The sequence below is a fragment of the Natrix helvetica genome (genome assembly GCF_964273705.1).
Source record: "Natrix helvetica genome assembly, chromosome: 2".
Classification (NCBI taxonomy): domain Eukaryota; kingdom Metazoa; phylum Chordata; class Lepidosauria; order Squamata; family Natricidae; genus Natrix; species Natrix helvetica.
Window position 1 is genome coordinate 260,393,713 of NC_138552.1, and position 22,245 is coordinate 260,415,957.

Sequence of the window (22,245 nt, forward strand, 5' to 3'; positions counted from 1 at the left end):
GACACGAAAGTGTTAAAAGTAAAACCAAAATGTAATTGGTCAGTCTACATAGTGGACAGAAATAAACAAACCTAGAAAAATCAAACTCTGAAGAACCAATCAGAAGGGAAAAACTCCTGTCATGTAAGCGTTTCCAAAAAAGATAGGGCAGCTCAATTTTGTCTTTTGTACTTGTATCTGGCACTGGCTTAAAAGCCAGATACATTGCAATTGTGATTAGAGTTCAGGAATTAGAAAGTTATCTAACATACAAAACTAGGTGAACTGAATATCTCTGTTTATGTCAGAGACTGATACGAACAGCTATGATTCTTTTATATGTTTGCTTCTCTGTGTAGAAGCAAGCAAGGGAATCCTCTTCCAAATTAATGTCCAATTCTCCTTTTTAAACATTTCCATTCTGTTTTAACTCCATTTACAGTCATGTGAAAAAGTAAGAAAACCCCATTGAATTTTTTGACTTTTTCAATGTATTTCAACATACAGTTATTTGATCTTAATTTCAACAATATTTCAACAACCATTCTGTTGTCTGAAAGACCCCCCCTAGAAGTGCAGATTTCAAACTGTGAATTTACTTAGACCATTGACCAGGGAGGTGGGCCAAGGAAAAAACTTTTGCTGTCCAGAAAAAAATACTAGGGTAAAACTAACGTTTTCCCATGAAACCTAGGCAAAGGCCAGGGCTTCTGAAACAATGTGCTCTGGATAAACAAGGCAAAGATAGTTATTTGGTCAAAGTACCAGACCACATATTTGGTGAAAATCTAAGATAGCATTGTCGAGCCCAACTTACAAATAAGTTGACATATTTGTAGCCATTTTATTTAGCTCTATATTATACTCATTTATTCCTTTTCTTTCTCTTTACTATGTAAGGGTTTGGGGTGTGTGTGATACATTCTTAATGGGGGGGGGGGGGAAGGACTGAATAGATAGTGAGGATTGTTTTGGCTAGGTGACCTTCTTTCCTGTGAGAACAGAGGCTGCTCCTGGTGAGTTTGAAGACATCGGGCAATGTGGATTGAGTGTTTATTGGAGTATGTGACTTTTGAGGAATGTTTCTAACTTACAATATTATGTGGTGTAATTCCGATTTGTGTCAGATCCAGAATTACAACAGACTTTGCCAATTTGATGTCTACCTAAATAAAATAAATTTATTTTCTAAGATGGTCTTTGCATATTTCTTCTTTGAATGGGTTTCATCACTTGGAAACCTGACAAGCATTTCACCAGAGGATCCAGATACAAACTGCTTTGCTGCATCAGGGGCTGGGCAGCTTACCATTATAGAATCCTTATGAATTATCCATTGATGATGTTACCTAGTTTGGGTAATGAAATGTCTGCATGAAAATAACCAAGATCAAACTGCACCAAGGACTCCTGAATTATTCATTGTACTGGAGGGTGTTTGAGGATAATGTAAAAACTATCTGTCAGGAGATTAAAGCTCAACTAAAACATGACAATGTTTCTGAATATTCCAGTAAATTCACAATGGAATGGCTGAAAAAAAGGAGGATTCTGGAATGGCCAAAGCAAAGCCCAGATCCAAATTCCACTGAGATGCTGTGAGGTGATTTAAAATAGGTCATTCATGCAAAAAACTCCTCAAACACCACACAGCTGGAAAAATTCAACCTGAAGAAATGGGGGGGGGGGAGGGGGGGAAAATCCTGCTGGTTGATGTCAGAGAATGATATCTAATTAAAAGAAATGCCTACCTGAAATTGTTTCTAACGAAGGGAGGAATGCCAGGTTTTAGAGCCAAGAGTGTATTTTTCCATAGAAGGAAATAGCATAACTGTCATGTTTTTTGTTGAATAAGGGATTGCAAAATTAGTCATATTTTATATTATCTCTCCTATATCTTTATATATTGTTTGAATTACAATAAATTATTAATATGTCTACATATGCTAAAAGAGAAAAAAACTTTTCATGGGGTGAAACTTATTATTTTACATAGGTATATTTCCTCAATCTTGGTATATGTTTTTTCTCTTCAGTTAAACTACTCAGAGAAAGTAAGTAGTTTGGCACCTTCTTCCTCCCCAGTAAAATAATGGAGAGATTTTTTTCCTCCAAAACAAAAGTATATCAGAGTAGTATGCCTACTAGATTTTCCTAGGGAGTGTGGAAACATACAGAAATTGGGGATGGGGAAGATTTAGGGACTCCTGCTCAATGAGATCAAAACCTGCTACATTCCAGGTATATACAGTATGTGTAATCATATCTCATTATACATATTCTGCAGTCTAGAACAGCGGTCCCCAACCTTTACAGCTTGGCGGCCTGGTGGGGGTTGGGGGAGAGGGGAAGTGGTTTGCGTGCCAGCCTGTCGTTTATATTAGTTTTGCTGCATGCGTGCGCGTGCCCACTAGCTCACCACTTGCATGGCTCAGATCTGAACTGAGCCAAGGCTTGGTAGTGGGCTCTGGCTCAGGGATCCATGGTCTAGAATGATACAACTCATGGTCATCAACTTTTCAAATATTTCACTTATTCTTTAATTAGAGCCAAACCTTCCTAACTTCTTAAATTTCTTCATAGGTATCACACTGTTTGAGTTGGGTAGTCTTATAAATCTAGTAAATAAATAAATATTCCTACTCACTCCTTTTAATATTCTTTTTCTCAATTTGTCCTGCAAACAGTTTGTATTATCCAGAATTGGACCCAAGAGTAAAAGTTAGATCTGACCTTTGAAACCAGTATTTCTAATTTTACTATTTTCATAGCATTGTACTGCATAAATCAATTCAAAATATGAAACTCATATACTTTAGAACAAAATACCTGCATCCATCAAGGCTAGACTCCCACCACAAACAGAAGCCATTGATGATGAACCTGGGGACAGAAATTATAAGAGATCCCTTAATGCATTGTCAATTAAATGCCACTTTTCTAACATATATTTACAAATGAGTTGCTTTCCCAGTGAGAGCCAGTTTGGTGTAGCGGTTAAGGAATTATATCAAAACCAGAGACCATCGAGTTCTAGTTCAGGTACAAAGCCAGCTGGGTGATCTGGGGTCAGTTAGTCTTTCTCAGGGCTTGGAAGCAGGCAATGGCAAACCACCATTGAAATTTTACTAAGAAAAATGTAGGAAATAATCAAGGCAGTCACCAGGAGTCAAAACTGACTTGAAGGTAACCCTCCCCCCATATATGAATATGAAATATATCCCAGTAATATGAAGAAAATTCATAACTGTTCATCAACTTTTGATTTCTACCTCAAATAATATAGCATAAAGAAAACATATAATAGAAAAATAAATATAATAAAATGCATTCATTAAAAATTATACCCAGTCACAATCAATTAGGGCAAAAAGTCCAATGAAAGACTACCATTTTCACCAGCTGCCAAGGTGGGAGGTGGCTGAATGGAACTCTAGGGCAAAGGTACCCTAGAGCAGTGTTTTTCAACCTTGGCAACTTTGTATTCATGACAGCGAATGCTGGCTGGGGAATTCTGGGAGTTGAAGTCCGGACATCTTCAAGTTGCCAAGGTTGAAAAACACTGCCCTAGAGCACCAGGCCTAATATGGGGAAGGCCTAGCATCTCATCTGCATCCTGTGTATTCGTGCGGAGGTGGTGGACTACTCGCTTGTTAGGCAACACTGACCTTATTCCCTCTTTGCGTCAACATTTTGTTTAAAGAAAGAACCTTATTTTATCTCATTGAGCGCATGTTATAAATTATTTAACTTTAAAAAGTATTTTATAATCCTTCCTCAACTGAACTTTGTAAATATTGTCAAAAATTGTTACACAGTTGAGTTCTCTTCACTGAAAGAAAGAAAAAAATATTTGTGAGATCATCACCTTTTCTTATTTTTGGAAGAGAAACAGGGAAGTCCTTATCAACCACATATTCAGTCTTTTATTGTATCAGTTCACACACAAAGGCCTAACAAACCTCTCAGAGAATCAAATGATTCAGTATTAAAACACAATTAAGAATTTGGGATAAGGTTGTGATAGTGTGCATCTTTGCCTTCCATTATTTATGTTATTTCTATGCAATTAAAAAGATTAAAATTCCCTTTAAAAACATATACACACATTCTAGATACAAGTTAACAAAGCAGTAATCCCAAACCTTGATGCATTTCAGAAATTAAAAAAAAAAGCTTGGAACAGTAATTGAAGTATGAGGGTCTTAAACATTCATAAACTCTATTTTTACTAAAACCACAATGCAATTTTCTACTAGAGATACATTTAAAAAAAAACTTGGAACAGGAGTTGAAGTATAAGGGTCTTAAACATTCATACATTCTATTTTTACCAAAACTACAATGCAATTTTCTACTAGAGATAAAAAAAAGCTATAAATCCCTTATCCCAAATCCTATAGATTGAAGCAAAATATATAAAAAAGCAAATACCATTTGATTCTAATACTTCTGCAGTAACTCTTATTGTGAAAGGGAATTTACTTGGAATCACCGATTTCAAAGCCTTCTCTGCAAGTGCACCTACAGGTAAAAATGATGTCATGAATACAAAGAATATTTAACTTCAATATAAACAATGAGTTGTCTAAGGGTTTACTTACCATGACCAAGTTCTCTCCTATTTATACCTGAAACTTTGCCAATCTCATTAGTTGCATATGGAGGGAACTACAAAGAGAAGGAAGACAACTTTAAAATGCTAAGTCAGTATTTATGTTAAGATGCAGAGGCAGAAATTCACACCACATGCATATTTCAGAATTTAGAAATTATTCACACATTTTAAGCAGTTCATTTATTCTCTCTGTTTTGAAGAAAAATACTGGCTCTCACAGTCCAATGAAATCAGACCAGATGTTTATATCATAAGTTAAACTGAAAAAATATCTAACATTTACTGCTTGAAATAACTATAATACATACATATATGCATCTATTTGCCACCCTCCATAAATCTGTGCAATATATCCACATATAAACAAACACACACACATACACACATGCACATGCTGTTTTAGGAACAATATAAGGGGCATTTCATAAAAGCCCTTTAATAAGTGAACATGTAAAGTAATCGCTTTTCAGTGGTACAAAATATTCTCCTTCATTTACAGACAAGAAAGGGTACAGCAACTTCTAAATGGTCATATACAGATAGTCCTCAACTTACGGCCACGATTAAGCCCATTTCTGTTGCTAAATGAGACATTTGTTAAGTGAGTTGCCCCATTTTATGAACTTACTTGCCACAGTTGCTAGGTAAATCACTGTATTTGTTAAGTTAGTAACACAGTTGTTAAGTGAAACTGACTTTGCTTGCCAGAAGATTACAAAAGGTGATCACATGTCCCTGGAACACAGCAACCGTCACAAATGAGTCAGTTGCCAAGCATCTGTATTTTGACCACATGACCATGGGGATGCTGCAATGGTCATGTGAAAAATGTCCATAAGTCACTTTCTCCAGTGGTGTTGTAACTTTGAATGGTCATTAAACTAACAGTTGTAAGTTGAGGACTACCTTTATCTGACTCTCTACTGACTCTGACTTTTAACTGCTGTTTTTAATTGCTGTTGCCCAAATGTAATCTACTTCTCTCAAAACCTCTCAATGAATTCACAATTTAGCCCAATATATGATTTATGGCTTAACATTAGATGGAAACCCAAGTAAGATAACTTGTTTAAGTGGAATCCAGACAATGTTGTTTAAGTGGGAAACCTAGAGGTAGTGGTCACTTGCAGTGTATATTAATTGTTTTCTTCCTAAAAATACTCAAAGCAGAGTAAAATATTAAAATCTCATTAAAAGGCACAAAAATATCACAATATTCTAACAAATGCAAGTAATTAAAAATACACAACAAATACAACAGCCAGAGCATTGTTATTACAATACAGCTGGTTTTTCCACAGTAAACTCTGGAGTTCCCTTGAGATCTGAATAAACTTATGACGCAGAGGAATTTTCCTTTTAAGAAAAACAATGTAGAATCAGCCCAAAGTTCAAGTACTGAAGTTTATCCTTAAAAATAATAAAATTCAAGTGAAACAAAGAAAAATATCATACCTCATAATGAAGCATAAAGTTTTTTTCTTTTATCCCACTAAAATAGAAATAAAAAGTTATATAGATCTTAATGAGCTGTATATAATTTAATCAATCCATGAACATTTAAATAAAACAACATTGTTCTCTTTCACGAACAAACAGACAAAACATGAAATTCAGGATTTAGGGCACAAGAAATCTCATTTTTCCAAGCATCTTTCCCAAGCCATAAATTTCTGCAGAAACCTTGAGGTTTTCAGAAGCAAGTTACTTTTTTTTTTTTAAAGAGTTTTATTGGTTTTTTTAACATTTATAAGGGAAAAGGTAAATGGAAAGGTATACAAATTTTGGCAGTTGCAAAGTGTGGCAGGCGCCCCCTCCCTCCAAACTCATAAAGTACATCTGAGTATAAAACATTAATACATAATCATATATAATCAGCATATTAATTCTATTGATATTTTCAATCAGTTTATACATTGTAGTATATAATCCACATATAATTCCATTACTACTTTCGGTCAGTTTATAACAATGAGATTTTCTTATTCATTTTTGTGATCTGAGCTTTCTTGGTATTGCCCCTTCTCCCCCCGCTGGCAGAGCTCCGGCCCCTCCCGTGTCCTGCATGTCCGTTGTAGGATCTTCTGTTTTTTCTAGGTTTGTTTTGTTTTTTTCCATAAAGGCCTGTGCCTCTATGGGTGTGTTAATTCTAATTCTTGTCTCCTCCCAGAATATCAGCATACCTTCAGGCATCAACCATCTAAACCACACCCCCTTCTGGTATAATTTATTCACCAATTGCGAATAATTTTTCCTTTTTCCCCTAATTTTCTTGGGGATCTGAGAAGCAAGTTACTTTTTGAAGTACGCTTAGCTTATAGTAATGTATAATAAGTACATTATTATGGAGCTCTTTTCATGATTAGACCAACCTCTTTTCAGAACTCAGAAACTAATCTGATGAACCACTAGGAAGGTATATTTTTAAAGCTAACTCTGCCTACACTTGATCCATCTTTTATAGGAAATTGTCTGAAGAAATGGTTTTACACACTGTGTACAGCATGCGCTCATCCATGTATGCAAATATTGATTATAGAAATGTGTCTGAATTGATGTTTTAGTCACCTTTTCTTAAGATAGTGAACAATGTTCTGAGCACTTTGACAAGGAGGCTTATCTGTTCACAAAAATAACACCATGGAAAATTAATTTATAAAAAAATGTGAAATTGTCCATCATCTTCCCTTCTAGAATGCTGGTTTCTAATCCAACATTTTCTCTGTAAGAAAACTTGCAAAGAAAGCACTGGGCTGCAATGAATCCACTTTTATTTTATAGCAATGCCCAGGAAGCTTGTGTTATGCTAGGGCAGTGGTCGGCAAGCCGCGGCTCGCGAGCCACATGCGGCTCTTTACATACTTTAATGTGGCTCTTCTGTGTGCCGGGTGCCCGCTTCCCTCCCTCCTTGGGAGGCTGCCAATGTTCCCTCTAAGCTGCGCAGATAACAAGGAAACGCCGCGCAGAAGTTTTAAAATGTGAGTGAAAATATCCCCCCTCCCTCCCTTCTCTCTGTCTGCACCGAACTCTCTTCCATGATTGGTGAAATCAAGGAAGATTCTGCCTGGATACTGATGACGTTGCAGAATGGAGAATTCCCATTGGTCCAACGGGGCTTCATTGGTTCCTGGGAAAACATGATTCGCTGGTTGTAGCCTGCTTTTCTCTGCATATCCGGGGTTTCTAAGGCATTGCATCATCTGAAGCCCGTTCTGGACTGGGCAATCTTTCTGCGATCCCTTCGCTTTGGGGAGAGAGGGAACCAGCGTGGAATTGGACTGTCTGTGCCAAAGGGGTCCACGCGATCTTGAGACTGGACTTTTGAGCAGTACCAATTCTTTCCACTCTTTCTTTTCCCTTTCTTCCTTTCCTTTTCATTTTTTTTCTTTCATTTCTCCTTTCCTTTCCTTTTTCCTTTCCTTATTTTCCATTTCCTCTCCTTTGTCTTTTCCATTCCTTTCCTTTTCCTTATTTCCTTTTCCCTTTTTTCTTTTCCCTTCCCTTTCCCTCCCTTCTTCATCCTTTCCTTTCTACTTTCCCATTTCCTTTCCTTTTTCCTTTCCTTCTTTTCCATTTCCATGGCCATCATGGAGGGGGGGGGGAAATGTGACATGAGGGGGGAGAAATGTGACATGAGGGGGTGAAATGTGACACGAGGGGAGAAATGTGACATTGTGGGATTGACATAAAAAGGGTTGATGTGAAAAGGGGTGTGTGGATATAAAATTGCAGAATATCGTAATCTAGGAGCCAGCAAAATAAGTTAGTGGCCAGGTTCTGAGGTCAATATATAACATCCACAGATAAATAACAGTGTACCATCCTATGTATTTTCGGTTTTAAAAATGTGGCTCTCAAAATAAATTTCAATCGTGGTTTTGGCGAGATTTGGCTCAGTTGAAAAAAAAGGTTGCCCACCACTGTGCTAGGGGATGACATTTTGGTTGCAACTTTTCATTTAAAAAATAAAAATGAAAACATTATTAGAAGGGATATGTAAGCTTGTAAGATGCTGAAGACATATATGTATTCAAGTACCATAAACCATTGTCCTACAGTAAGCCAAAATTCTTAGTTTATAAACTAAGATAATGGCACTGACAAAAGTGACAACTGGTTCTGACACTTACATTTGTTGCAGCATCCCCACAGTAACATGACGAAAATTTGGGTGCTTGGCAGGTGACATGTATTTATGATGGCTGCAACATACAAGGTCACCTCTTGCGACTTTCTCAGATGGCTTCTGACAAGCAAAGTCAATGGGGATGTTCAGTTTGCTTAATGACTGCATGATTCATTTAACAACTGCAGTGATTCATTTAACAAGCATGGCAAAAAGGTCATGACTGAGCACAACTCACATAACAACCACCTTGCTTATCAATAGTAATTCTGGTTCCAATTATGGTCCTTTGCCAAGGACTGTATTATGAATTAACATGATGTGAAAAGTCAAGTTCCCATGGTTTGTAAACAAAATAATTTAGGGGTCCCGAATCTACTGGTCCATGGCCTATTCGCAGCAGCCCCAGTAGAATGAGGGTCACAAGTGCTTGGGGCCTCACCTGCGTGAGCATCGCAGCAACTTATGCCCTCACTTGCGTGAGCATCGCAGACACTTGTGGCCCCAGTCTTGCAAGCGTCATGGGCACTCACTGCCCTACTTGTGGTTAAATGAGGACTATCTGTATAAGCAATGTTATAATCAAATGATCCAGCAAAGAGCAAAAACTGGCAGTGTAAAGAAGGTGAAAGGAAAATATACAATGGCACATACCTGGCTACTGTAGTGATAAGGTCAGATTTTATACTTGATTCTAATGAATCAAATGTAACTGTACAGAGGACCTAAAATTAGTCAAAAAAGAAATATTATAAAAACATTTCTCTTTATGAAAATTAAATTAAATTACTATAAAATAAAAATGATAGTTAACATAAAGTGCTTCAGAAACGCAGTGAAATTATGTTCACCTTCATTTCAAATGTTTCTGAGCTGTACTTGTTTAACATTATACTACAAATATAAACACTGTATATTCAAAATTTCCATCAAATATATGCACAAATCAATTGAACTTATTTTTCAGAATGAAAAAATAAGAAAATATTTACTTTTTACTAGTTTAAGATCAAGAGATCTAATCACACATACTATTTTTATCTATTCATTTACAAGAATCTTTTCATTCATTGACATGCATATCTCATACAATGCAATTTTAACAGCAATGCAAAACCAAACAATGCCCTCTAATTTCTTATGCACAAAGAAAGTTAGGGATAATTTCAGAGTAGCAGTCAACTTATTTCAAAATATTGTAGTAGTTTAAAATCATAAATTTGGTTTTAATTGCATACTAACAATATACCACTATTTGCATTTTTCCCCTCTTAAGACATAGACTCATGCAGTCACCTTCCAGAGTCCCTGAGCATGGTTTCTTTTTCAAATGATGATAAAGCTTTAAATCTTGAACTTGTTCATATAAAGCTTGAGTTTTGCTGCTGATTGTATCCCCTTTTTAATGTTTTTACCAGGATAACATCCAAGCCAACAAACCGAAATAAATATGGTAATTCTTTAAAAATGGAACATTTAAGAATTTTCTAAACTTATAATATTCAAAAACAACAGAAGTGAATACCTGTGTTTGTCCCCTTTGAAATAAAGCTGAACCATGCAAAGTTTTAAACAAGTCCACTTCACAACTGATATTTCTAAGCGCATTGAAATTTCTACCATCACATCTAGAAAAATAGAGTTAAAAAGAAATATTTTTTCTTTCCAAAGTCTTATTTCACAAATTCAAATACAGAATGCATCCTTTGCTTTAAATCCAAGAGCAGTGTTACCTATCACAGCTGATACAGAGTAGAGGAGCACATTTATTACAGCACCTCCTGTATCTACTATTCAACTGATGTGTACATACTGGCATAATATTCAAATGTAAGTCCAACTAAAATAGGTTGTCAACAGCTCAGACCAAATCAATCAATTGACATATATTTTTAAAGTTTTAACCCAGTATAACTTCTAGAACACATTTTTTTCTGGTTCATCATGCACATGTGCTCCTGTTAAGGATTCTATTCTTATTGGCTCATGTACAAGGCATGAGATATTTCAAGCTCTATCCCACATTTTGCCTTCCATTAGCATTGAAAATAACTCCACTTAATTACAATAAATTCCACATTTACCTTCGGTATTCATTCATGATAAGATTTCTAAAGATTTCCTTGGAAACAACATTAAATGATTCTGTGATTTCATAAGAATTAGCCTCCGGAAACTTTTCTAGAAGTTAACATAGAAGAAAAAATATTTTCTATTCCTTAAAAATTTAGTGAACAGCATCCATTTTAGCAACAAAATAATTAGTATGATTTTATATCTTTTTCTTTCAGCAGATTCAAAGAGAACAACTGAGCAGAAATGAAAGCAACCAAATAGGAAGGGAAAAATAGGTTACAGTTGTGTATGTTAAATATAAATATATTCTATTTTTCTTATAATCATCTTAGTGCAACCCAAATCTGTAATTCTGTGGACAAATTACATGCATGTTGATGATAAACAAACGTGTGTGTGTGTGTGGTACTATACAAAGAAAAAAAGTCCAGGCATAACAAAAAATAGAATATTCATCTTCTTTCTCACATACTAGGGCTGTGATGGCAAACCTGTGGCATGTGTGCCACAGGTGGCACGCGAAGCATTGCCCTGTCAGCCCCAGCCCGTATGTGCATGCTGGCCAGCTGATGTTGGCCTTCATTTTTGGCTGTTTTTTGCCCTCTGGAGGTTTCTCTGAACTTCCATTCCTGAACTTCTGGGCTGCCTGTAGGGCTGTTTTTCTTCCTCCAGAGGCTTCAGGATGCTTCCCTGAAGCCTCCAGAGGGAGAAATACAGCCCTACGGGCAACCTGGAAGCCATTCCCGAACTTCCAGTTTGTGCATTTGGCTGTTTTTCGCCCTTCGGAGGCTTCAGGGGTCCCTGAAGCCTCTGGAGGATGAAAAACAGCCCTACAGGCAACCCGGAATTTGGAAAACGGGCTGTTTCCAGCCTCCGGATGGCCTACAGGGCTGGGCAGGAGAGGCCGTTTTTACCCTCCCCAGACTTCTAGAAGGTAGGGCAAAAAATGAATCCACCATGTCATCACGGCCAAAAGTGGGGATGGTTGCTTACATGCGCATACCCCCTCGCTCCCCCCCGCTTTTGGCAACGTGATGGCAAAAAGGTTAGCCATCACAGTACTAGGATTTTGGTTTTTTTACATCCAAGGAATAAGAACATTTAATCAGGCTAAAAACCCTGTAGTCTGAAATACTACATTGCTCAGACATTAATTTATCTCCTTAATAGATCTGTACACAAAGTCTCTCCAAAATATATTTCATAATATGCATGCATATAACAATTATTAGTATATCTGACCTTTCAGTTGTTCTTCTGTTTCAAGCCTGATTTTGTTGATAGCTTCATCTCTTGAAATCTAGAATGCAAAATGTCTATGTATTTATTAAATTTATCTTCTACCTTTCATCAGTAGTGTTCAAGATGGCAAAAGATTCAAAATCGAATTCAAACATAACATCCTATTTATTAAAATAAGAATATATAATTAAGAAAAAAATCCACCAGTTCAAAATCACATCAGAATTTTAAATGTCTTGCTGAACGATGCAACGCACGACCCCCCCAGTGCGCATGCGCGCAAAATGCGCGACCCCCCCATTTTTACATTTTTTTCCCTCCCCAGGCTCCAGGGGCTTTATAGGAGCCTGGGGAGGGCGAAAAGAGCCTCCCCCAACCCCCCGGAGGCCCTCCGGAGGCTTCAGGGACCATCCAGAGGCTTCCCTGAAGCCTTCGGAGCGCTTAAAACCACCCTCCGAGCAAACTGGAAGTGACTTCCGGGTTGCTCGGAGGGTGGTTTTAAGCGCTCCGAAGGCATCAGGGAAGCCTCGGACGGTCCCTGAAGCCTCCGGCGGGGCGGGGGAGGCTCTTTTCGCCCTCCCCAGGCTCCTATAAAGCCTCTGGAGCCTGGGGAAGGTGAAAAATAGCTTTTAAAAAGGTGAACTCAGCTGACAGGGCAGCGCCTCACGTGCCCTGACAAATGGCTCCGCGTGCCACTTGTGGCACGCGTGCCATAGGTTCGCCATCATGGCACTAGAGGAATGTCTAAGAGTGGCAGGGAATTTCTCATGTACAAGAAAACCAGAATTTTAAAAAAACTACATACAAATTATATACTTGTTTGTACTTCAAACCTATTGCAGATGGACTAGCAGTTTCCAATCTTTGATGTTGATCAGGGTATTATCATTGCAAGCTTTTGATTCAAGAGTCAGTAACCTGATAACTGCAATCATGATTATGTATCTAACAATCCTATGGGACACCAAAAATAAATTGGAAGGAATTAAAAAATGGCTAAATCCATGAATTTTGCACTCTCCTGAGATTTAGGGTATTTTAAAATAATGTGGGAGATTTATTTTTAATTTTATTTATTAAATGTATATGGTACACAGACTATGGATAAGGTGGAATATCTTTGCAGACAACAGTAGTCCATGGACTGTGGCCTAGGACACACTGACATTTATAGCTGTGAGTGGTCGTCTTTCATAAGAAGAATGGTGAACTGAAACCTTATGCATGTTTGTAGTTCCATTTTTTCTCATAAATATAGATCTTAGATTCTTGCTGACAGATGAGGTTTTGGTAAAAAATTGCCACCAAATGTTACACTATTAAAATTTTTACCCTGGCCAACTCCCAGTGATTCTATATTTTGAATCATCTTTTGCCTCTTGAAGCTAAGATCAGTATATTGCCCTACTGGGATGGAATTATATGAATATAATCTAGAAAGTATTATATGAATGCAAATACTTACTTTATCATGTGTGAAGTCTGAAAATTCTGCTGTGACTTTTTCAGATGCAAGTCTTTGCAGAGGTGGAGGAGGAAGCATGGAAAAATAAGGAAACAATGTAGCAAGTTCATACTTTAATAAGCACTTCATTTATATTGTATATGTTGAATTTTCCTTCTGCTTTAAAAGAGTAAGCCCTCCAACCTAAAAAAATTGGTTTAATAAAGTTTGCTTTTAATTTACAAAATATGCTGAAGCGAATCTTATTTGAATTGCTGGCGATAATGAATTTTGTCCCAGTGTTAATATTTAGCAAAACAGTCTATACCACGTTTGCTGCTTCCACTCAAAATGAGCATTCAATATTAAGAGTAGATTTTCCCATGTGCTTTGGTTTCAAAAAGACCCATTTGCCATTTAATAAATGTTTGGTATTACTAAGCACCTTTCTCATCAGTAATCTATTTAATCAAAGGTTTCCTGTACAATAATCCAGCAAGTATTCAAACACCTACATGTAGAGCACAAAATGTATATAATAGTATATACAAAAAGTATATATATACTAATAAGATCTATTATATGCATTTGAAGTCCAAAAAATAAACATTGATTTAGCAAATAAAATCTTCTCAATATTATGTTGGACACAATTTAGAAATTCAGCTTCATCCTTTGAAATTGGGAAAGAAACAGATGTTTTAGTAAATGAACTAATTTTGATAACAACTTTCAGGTGCAGTATACCTTTTAAGCCCCAACCTCCAGGCCCCGGCCCACTACTGGGCCATGACCTGTTCGTAATTGGGCTGCATCAGTGGCTGGCTGACACACGCACATGTGCATAGCTAGACTTGTATGACTGGCAGGCACAAATGTGCATGCACAGTTCAACTTTAACAAGTGACAGGCCTTCCCCCCCACCCCAGGCTGCCAAAGGTTGGGGACTGCTGCTCTAAGCAGTCCTCTGCTCCACATTTCTAAGCATGTTTTCACACACTTCCCAAGCCACAAATCGGTATCTAACCTGGGTTGGGGGATAATGGAATTCTAGCAAAAAAGAATGATTCAGATTTGGCAGAGTCAACTTCAGGCTATGAGACCAAGTAGAACTCAGCACAAAAGTGCTGCGCTACTAGTGACCTGACTTTATATAACCTTGTAAGTGCTAGGATATCCTTGAAGAGGTCTTATTAAGAATATTATTAATTTAACTGTAAGAGCGCTAAATGGCATAGTTTTACAACCCTACAAAGTACCTGCTTTACTAAACTTTTTTTTAAAAAGGAGCTTGACTAATTTGTTCTTAAAGTATGGTATAGAAATATATTAAACTCTACATGTACTTTCATTTTCTTCTAAGTTTGTTTTTCATTGAAACATTTTTTCTTTCATACCTGTAAAGTTTCTGCAAATTTTACATCTTCAGAATTTAACATATCCAGTTCTACCTATGTATGTTCAGTGTCCTCAAGTTACAATCACAACTGAGCCCAAAATTTCTGTTGTTGAGTTTTGCCCTATTTTATGATCTTTTTTGCGACAGTTGTTAAGTGATTCCCTGCAGTTAAGTTAGAGACATGGTTGTTAATTGAATCTGGTTTCCCCACTGACTCTGTTGTCAGACGATCACGAAAGATGGGACACTGCAACTGTGATAAGTATGAGTTAGTTGCCAAGCGTCTGAATTTTAATCATGATCATAGGGATCTGCAATACTCATAAATATGAAAAATGGTCATAAGTAACTTTTTTCAGTGCCATTGTAACTTCAGTCATTAAATGCACTATTATAAGTTGAGGACTACCTGTATAAAATAGGATCTGAAGAAAGTACCGCATTTTTCGGAGTATAAGACGCACTTTTCCCCTCAAAAGAGGGTGAAAATCTGGGTGCATCTTTTACACTGAATACAGCATTTTTGGCCTCCCGAAACTCTGCCCTTTGAAAAAATGGCCGGGCATAGCCTTTAGGAGCCTTGCTCCTGGGGGCTGGGGAGGGCAAAAATGAGCAAAAAATGGGCAGTTTTTTGCTTGTTTTTGCACCCCCTAGCAGCACTCTATAAGCTTCCTAAAAGCTATGCATGCCCCCCTCCCTTTTTTAACAAAAAAGAGCCTGTTTTCATGAAAAACAGGCCGTTTTGGGGTGGTCTGCAGAGTGTAAAAACTTTTTTAAAATTCGCCTCTTCAAAATCTTGGTACATCTTATACTCCGGTGCGTCTTATACTCTGAAAAATATGGTATATTATTTTTGTGCTGCTTCAGTCACTTGACATTAGGCAGCATATGTTTGTGTGCAACAATTATGTAGCTACAGTTATTTTTTAGTAAGAAAGAATACAAGAAGCCAATGCATATTCAATTACGGTTCTCCAGATGTCTGTGTCCACACTTACTGTTGTGCATATTTCACAATCTCCTCTGGGGCAGTGAATAACTTCTGGTCAGTTCTCTTTTTGACTCCTTGCTCTCTTTCCAGCTGCTGTATGCCTTGAATGATCTGCTGGGTATGCTTCAAACCTACTTTGATGGCATGGCAGAAATCTTGTTGAAGGATGTTGTCTGCTGCAGCTTCCAACATAACTATTGAATATAATTGAGAGGTAGTTAATCATTCCAACAGCTTTCAGTATGAAATATACTAGCTATTAACAAAATTTCTAAATAAAAGAAATGGCCAGCCTATATTATGTAATGAATTAAGATTAATAACTTAAGATTCACACATATGAAGACTTAACTGCTTTACTGTAAAGAAATCTATCCTATTTCACTTAGCTTTTTCTGCTCCAGCTTGGAAACACTACTTTAGAACCTTCCTCAAATAACAAGTTAAACCTAGTCACTGGCAAACAGCAATAACAGGAGCAAAAAATACTTAAGTCCATACTTCAGACAGCTAGCTTCTTTGCAAGATTTTTGTGATTCAGAAGTATTAAGTATTTTATTTAATGAATCTATATGGCTGCCCATCTTGCAAATGCAACTCTGGGTGGCTAACAAGAAACAATAAAATAGCAAAGAATAAACAAACTGTTCTGGGGTAATAATTTATCTTGAAAGACAATTGTAAAAAAAAAATCACTAAATGCTTACTGGTTGTGACAAAAAAGTACTATTTGAAGAAGGTATTGGGGATGAAACAGATTCAGCATCCAAAAAAAGTCAGGTACACCAAAAAAGACTTTCAGAAGAAAAGTGAAAAAATATCATCAAACATGTCTTTCTGGGCTAATTGTCAGGGTTGCAGTGAGTAGTATATATAGTATTATTTTTCTTCTTTCCCCCGTTGCTGGTTCCAGTCAGTGTTGATTGGAAACTAGAGGTCCTGCCCTCAGCACCTACACTGTGGGACACCACAAGACTCTCTCCTTTAATGTTCAACATATACATGAAGCTGCTGAGAGGTTATTGGTAATCATCTGGTAAGGCCAGGTGTCAAACTTGCCGCCTGCGGGCCAGATGAGTCATGCACTGGCCACACCCAGTTTACAAAGGAGAAAAAAGTCGTGATACGTCACATGATTACGTAAGGATACGAGTTTGATACACCTGTAGTAAGGTATCATAAGTATGCTGATAATATCCAGCTGCATATCCATACACATGGTGAAGTAAGCAATGCTATTGACATCATGTCTTGGTAGCTAGAGAATATAGGGTTTTGGACTGGCAAGATTGAATGGGTATGATGGAATGTATCTACAAAGAAGAAGGTGGTGTGATGGACTACAATACAGTGACAATTTCCCAGGACAGATGGAATAAAGGAGAGGGGATGAGACAAGAGGCAATACAGCCCAGAGTTGGATCAAATAGGACAGTCACTCCCTAGAATCTCTAATTATTTCTTCAGTAGTATAGATTTAGTCTGGCAAGATTCTGTCTATATGGTATGAGCAAATGAAGAATTGAACTTTTAGCTATATTGTTTTTGGGTTGAACTTGGCAACAGCTTTGAGTTTTGGAACCAAAGGATCTGGGAATTTATCATGGAGAGGGCTGCACTACCTATACAGAGCCAATGCACAATCTGGGGGTCCTTCTGGACTCATGACTACTGCTCAAGGAATAATTCAAATCAAAATTTCAGTTATAAATCAAGATATGTATATGACTGAACATTATTTTATGACTCTTTTTATGGTGGACACTAAGCAAATCATACCACCTGTATGTCCAAATCATGGAATTGTTAATGAATCATGTGGTTGTAAAAGTTGTGAATGTAAGCTAGTTGCCAAGTGACCGAAATGTAGTTATGTGGCTGCAGGAGTGGAGGAGGTATTTTATGACATCTAGAAGTGCTTTAGAGGCCATAAAGCACTTCTGAGGCTGTCATAAATCCAAATGTTCATTAAAACCAGTCTCAAGTCAAGAATTAACTCTATACGTATATCTGAACCACTTACCAATATGGCTTCGAGGAGCTCCAGAAACCACTAAATTCAAAGTACTAGAAGACATTTCTTTTCGAGTGGGATTAATAACAACTTCTCCATCAATCATTCCAACTCTTACAGCTCCTAAGGAGGTACCCCATAAATTAATATATTCCATCAGTTATGCAAATCAAACAATAGAATCAATAATTTATGAACCTTTTCAATGTTTTTGAACTACAAATACAGTTTAGATAATACCGGTAATGTTCTACTTATCAAATTTGCTATTTAAAAGAATTTGCTTTACTGAGCAAATATTTTAAAAGCTATATCACAAAGACAATTCCCAAACAGTGCTTGTCTAATTCAGCAAAGGAAGGAAAGGTAATAAGGGAAAAATTGTCTTTGCTTTAACTTGAGAAGATATTAGGACAGTGAATATAATGTATGATAAAAGCTACTTCTGTAGTGCATCTCTGGCACTTGTTTACAATCAGATTATGATAATTTAGAGAAGGGAAACAATCTCAAGTGTTAGGACTGGAAGCAGCCATGAACTTTGATTATAACTCCCAAAATTTATATATTTGTGTATGTGTGTGTGTGTATTAAAAAAAACTAAATAATAGTTTAAATTATCATCTGTACTTACCAATAGGTCCATTCCATGGAATGTCTGATAATGCAAGAGCTGCAGAAGCTAAACAGTAAGAATTATTATTTGACACTGTTTATAGTATTTCACTAAGTCTATATATTCTAGAGGGGGGAAATATTTTAAAAATTCATTACCTGCATTAATTGCCTGCACCTCAGGACTGTAGGCATCATCTACAGCTAAAAGATTACAAATGATCTAACACAAGAAAAACAAATAATACAGTTTTAGTTAACAGTAATTGAATACTAAATTTCAATAGCCTGGCAAATGGTTCAACACTGAGCAAGAATGTATCATGCCTCTTTGGTTGTTTAATGCATTTATAGGCAAATGTATAAGGAATATTTGAAATGAGTTAGAGACATATTGTCTGAGAACATAAATATAACTTTTGTATTAGTTGAAAATCCAAATGACATGCAGAAATATTACATAAATTGTAAAAAACAAACAAAAAACAACTAGAAGCATTGCAGAAGATGGAGAAATGGGCAGATAATTTCAAGTACTTTTTCTTAGAGGAAAATCAAGTTTTACTCAACAGCGTTGATACTGTCCAAAACACAACAAACTAGGATAAAATGCTGCATATTTTCACTCATATTATTCTTCTTTCATTTTCTTGAAGTCCCTATGCTTTTATCAAATGAGAATCACATTAAAAGAAAAATGCTCCTTTGAATTGAAGTTGGTTGGGAATGCATTAACAATCCACTAAATTTCTGAAATTTCAGGGGGCACAACAAAGAAAAGGAAGTTATTCCTTGACACTTCGAGAAACAAAAGCAGTTCTATAACAGAAAAACAAATTGGATTCTACATTAGTAAGTAGCTACAACACTATTATTGCACTATTAATTAGACAGAAAATGAGAAGGGAACGAAGTAGCCTACCTGTGTATCATAACAGTAGCCTGCTGGAAAAAGTGGTCGAATTGATCGATCTGTAAAATATAATATTTGAATATGTTGTAAAGATCTCTTCGAGTCTTTTTCTCTTTGTTCTCTGGCTAGACTCCCTCCCAAACATCTGGAGAAAGTACATGACTAACTTTTTATCAAATGAAAATATCAGTGGTTTTAAATGCAGATTGACACTGTGATTGAATTACTAAATTTGTCACCCATTTCGGATATGTAGTAGTTAGTATGCCAGGCAAAATATATTAGTTTGTTCTGACTGTCACCTACCAAACCTTACAGTAGAAAACAATTTAGCCGTCCATCAGCACTTGTTATAAAACATATATAGCTCTCTTGAACAAATGCCCTAATGCTACATTAGATACAGAATATCATTTGATCAAATTTATATGACTATTTTACAAGAGGTATAATTAACTGAATATGATCCAATTCAGAACTGTCCCTACAATTTGTCTTTTAAAGAAAACCAAGACTTATAAATAAGACTACTTGATGTTTATACTACATACCTATTAATCTGCTTGTAAGAATTTCATGATCTGTAGTACGCAGTTCTCTTCTCAAGTAATTGGTAGGTATTCTGCCTACAGCAGCACCCTTTTGCCGATAGTCAACCTAAAGTAAGAAGCAGCATTTTGTTTTGAATTTTTAAGACAAGGTGACATTCTATGTAATGAATCAGGAATAAACATTCCAGTTTATCTGGTCTATTCAGAACTATGAAATATTTTTCAATAGAGCATCTAAAAATCTTATTACTTTGACAAATGTTCTGCATCATGACCAAAAGTTATACAAAGTAGTCCTCGAATTACAACAGTTTGCTTAGTGACTGTATGGTTACAGCTGCACTGAAAAAAGCGAATTATGACCATTTTTCACACTTATTGCAGCATCCCCATGATTTACATTTGAATTCTTGACAAGTAGTTCATATTTATGACAGTTGTAAGTTTCCAGGGGTCATGTAAATTCCCTTTTGTGACCTTAAGACAAGCAAAGTCAATGAGGAAGCCAGTTTCACTTAACAATCATGGCAAAAAAGTCATAAAATGGGACAAAACTCATTTAATAAATTTTTCACTTAGCAACATAAATTTTGGGCTCAATTGTGATTGTAAGTTAAGGACTATCTGTAGTATTATGCTTGGCATATAATACTTTAGAATTGTTTATTGAAATACATACCACCAAAGGCAGGAACTGAGATTGAGAAGGTTTTGTTTTACTGACTGCTGTCACCATCACTGTTGTGTCACCTAACTTAATTTAAACATATAAAAAAGCAGAGGAAACAGAGGTGAATCATGCTAGTTCTATTCACAGGCTTCATTATTTTTTTAAGGGTAAAAATTGAGGGGAGAAACCAGCCCACAAACCACTCAATGGTATGACCAAAATTATTTCACAGTGAATACCTTAACCACAGCACAACCATCAGCAAATCTGGCTAGTTTTCCTGAAGATATTTCCAATTTCCTAGAAAAGGAAGAACATAAGACATATTTATGTTTAGTTAATCTTAGAATTTGTTCACCTCAATCCAACATCTTTCTAATTCTACAGAAAAGATTGGATGCCACAGAGAATTTAAGCGCTGTGGTGGCGCAGTACTGCAGGCTACTCCTGCTGATTGCCTGCAATTTGGAAGTTCCAATCTCACCAGGCTCATCCCTTCCAAAGTGGATAAAATGAGGACCCAGATTGTTGGGGGCAATAGGCTGACTCTATAAATCGCTTAGAGTGGACTGTAAAGCACTGTGAAGCGGTACATAAGTCTAAGTGTTGCTATTTCAAGGTGGCAAGACGAAATATATTGTGTTCCAATCCAACTAGACGTAATTCTGCATAAGTGATTAAACAAACAACAACACAAACAGCCCAGGGAGGAAGTCAACCTGCACGTGGTCAGGACGACTTGAGATACTCCAAAATTTAACTATGCTTTGGAAAGTTTCTCCAGGGATTTTTAATCATCTCTGCGCAAATTTTCCTCCTGGGAGGAAAAAAGGGACCCCCTTCCTTAGTAAGCTTTCCAGTCTTTCTTTCTTACTTGCTTCCAACATCCACCGTCGTCGCTATAGAGGTGGCAGGAGAGCTATTAAAGCTTGTGGTCGAACTCAGCCGCATAAGGCGAAGGCAGCCGGGCCCCCTCAGCCGAAGACCCGCAGGGCCTACTTCGCGAGAGGCTGCTATCACAGCACTCCCCACCGACTTCGTCCTCCATCTCAGCCACGAACGGCAAGCAGCACAGCAAGCAGCCATTAACGCTAAGAGTCACCCGGCAAGCGATTGTTTCACGTTAAGAGACAGCTGATTGGCTCTGCGCAACAAACTCGGTCGCCATTGGCTGTTGTGGCATGCACGTGCGGGTTAGCTAGAGGAGCTGAGGAATAGGAAAAAAAGGGACAGATGGAGGCGGGCACTTCCCGCGGTTCAGTTTCGATTCCCAAGAAGCGGGAAAGAACGGCGCAGAGATGGTCGCTCGCCCTCTAGCGGTGGGAGTTTCCTCGCAGTTTTAAAAGTTTCTAGTACTCGAGCAAATTCTTCTTGCGCTTTTCCTGTTCCGGGGAGGCTCGACAGAATGCAAGTTGGAGCCTTTCTGAGTAACGTTTTAGGTTGGAAGACGGGATTGAGCTACCTGGCACCCTAAATGAACCCTGGTTTAGATATTGAGACCAGACGAGAGAGATATTTGTCTTTGTCTGCGCCAACTCAGGAAGCTTAAACTGCCCAAGGAGCTGCTGATACAGTTCTACAGAGGAATTATTGAGTCTGTCATCTGC

The 22,245-nt window shown here is 37.2% G+C and overlaps 1 protein-coding gene across 2 annotated transcripts in view; it reads right to left on the minus strand.

Moving 5' to 3' along the window:
• PNPT1 (polyribonucleotide nucleotidyltransferase 1) overlaps nt 1-21,918 on the minus strand; it is a 35,367-nt gene extending 13,449 nt beyond the window's left edge. Inside the window, exons 1-18 of one of the 2 annotated variants that reach the window (XM_081943095.1) lie at nt 21,513-21,918; nt 20,878-20,938; nt 20,648-20,722; nt 19,969-20,074; nt 19,427-19,476; nt 18,664-18,727; nt 18,524-18,571; nt 17,899-18,012; nt 15,883-16,069; nt 13,507-13,558; nt 12,042-12,099; nt 10,808-10,904; nt 10,249-10,351; nt 9,378-9,448; nt 6,053-6,089; nt 4,584-4,650; nt 4,414-4,503; nt 2,809-2,862 (exon numbers count right to left, since the gene is read on the minus strand). In XM_081943095.1, the coding sequence (XP_081799221.1) occupies nt 2,809-2,862; nt 4,414-4,503; nt 4,584-4,650; nt 6,053-6,089; nt 9,378-9,448; nt 10,249-10,351; nt 10,808-10,904; nt 12,042-12,099; nt 13,507-13,558; nt 15,883-16,069; nt 17,899-18,012; nt 18,524-18,571; nt 18,664-18,727; nt 19,427-19,476; nt 19,969-20,074; nt 20,648-20,722; nt 20,878-20,938; nt 21,513-21,724 (1,546 nt within the window). In that variant the 5' untranslated portion in view covers nt 21,725-21,918. The remainder of the gene's footprint in view (nt 1-2,808; nt 2,863-4,413; nt 4,504-4,583; nt 4,651-6,052; nt 6,090-9,377; nt 9,449-10,248; nt 10,352-10,807; nt 10,905-12,041; nt 12,100-13,506; nt 13,559-15,882; nt 16,070-17,898; nt 18,013-18,523; nt 18,572-18,663; nt 18,728-19,426; nt 19,477-19,968; nt 20,075-20,647; nt 20,723-20,877; nt 20,939-21,512) is intronic. The other variant, XM_081943096.1, reaches the window with a different exon arrangement.
• Nucleotides 21,919-22,245: the final 327 nt, after the last annotated feature.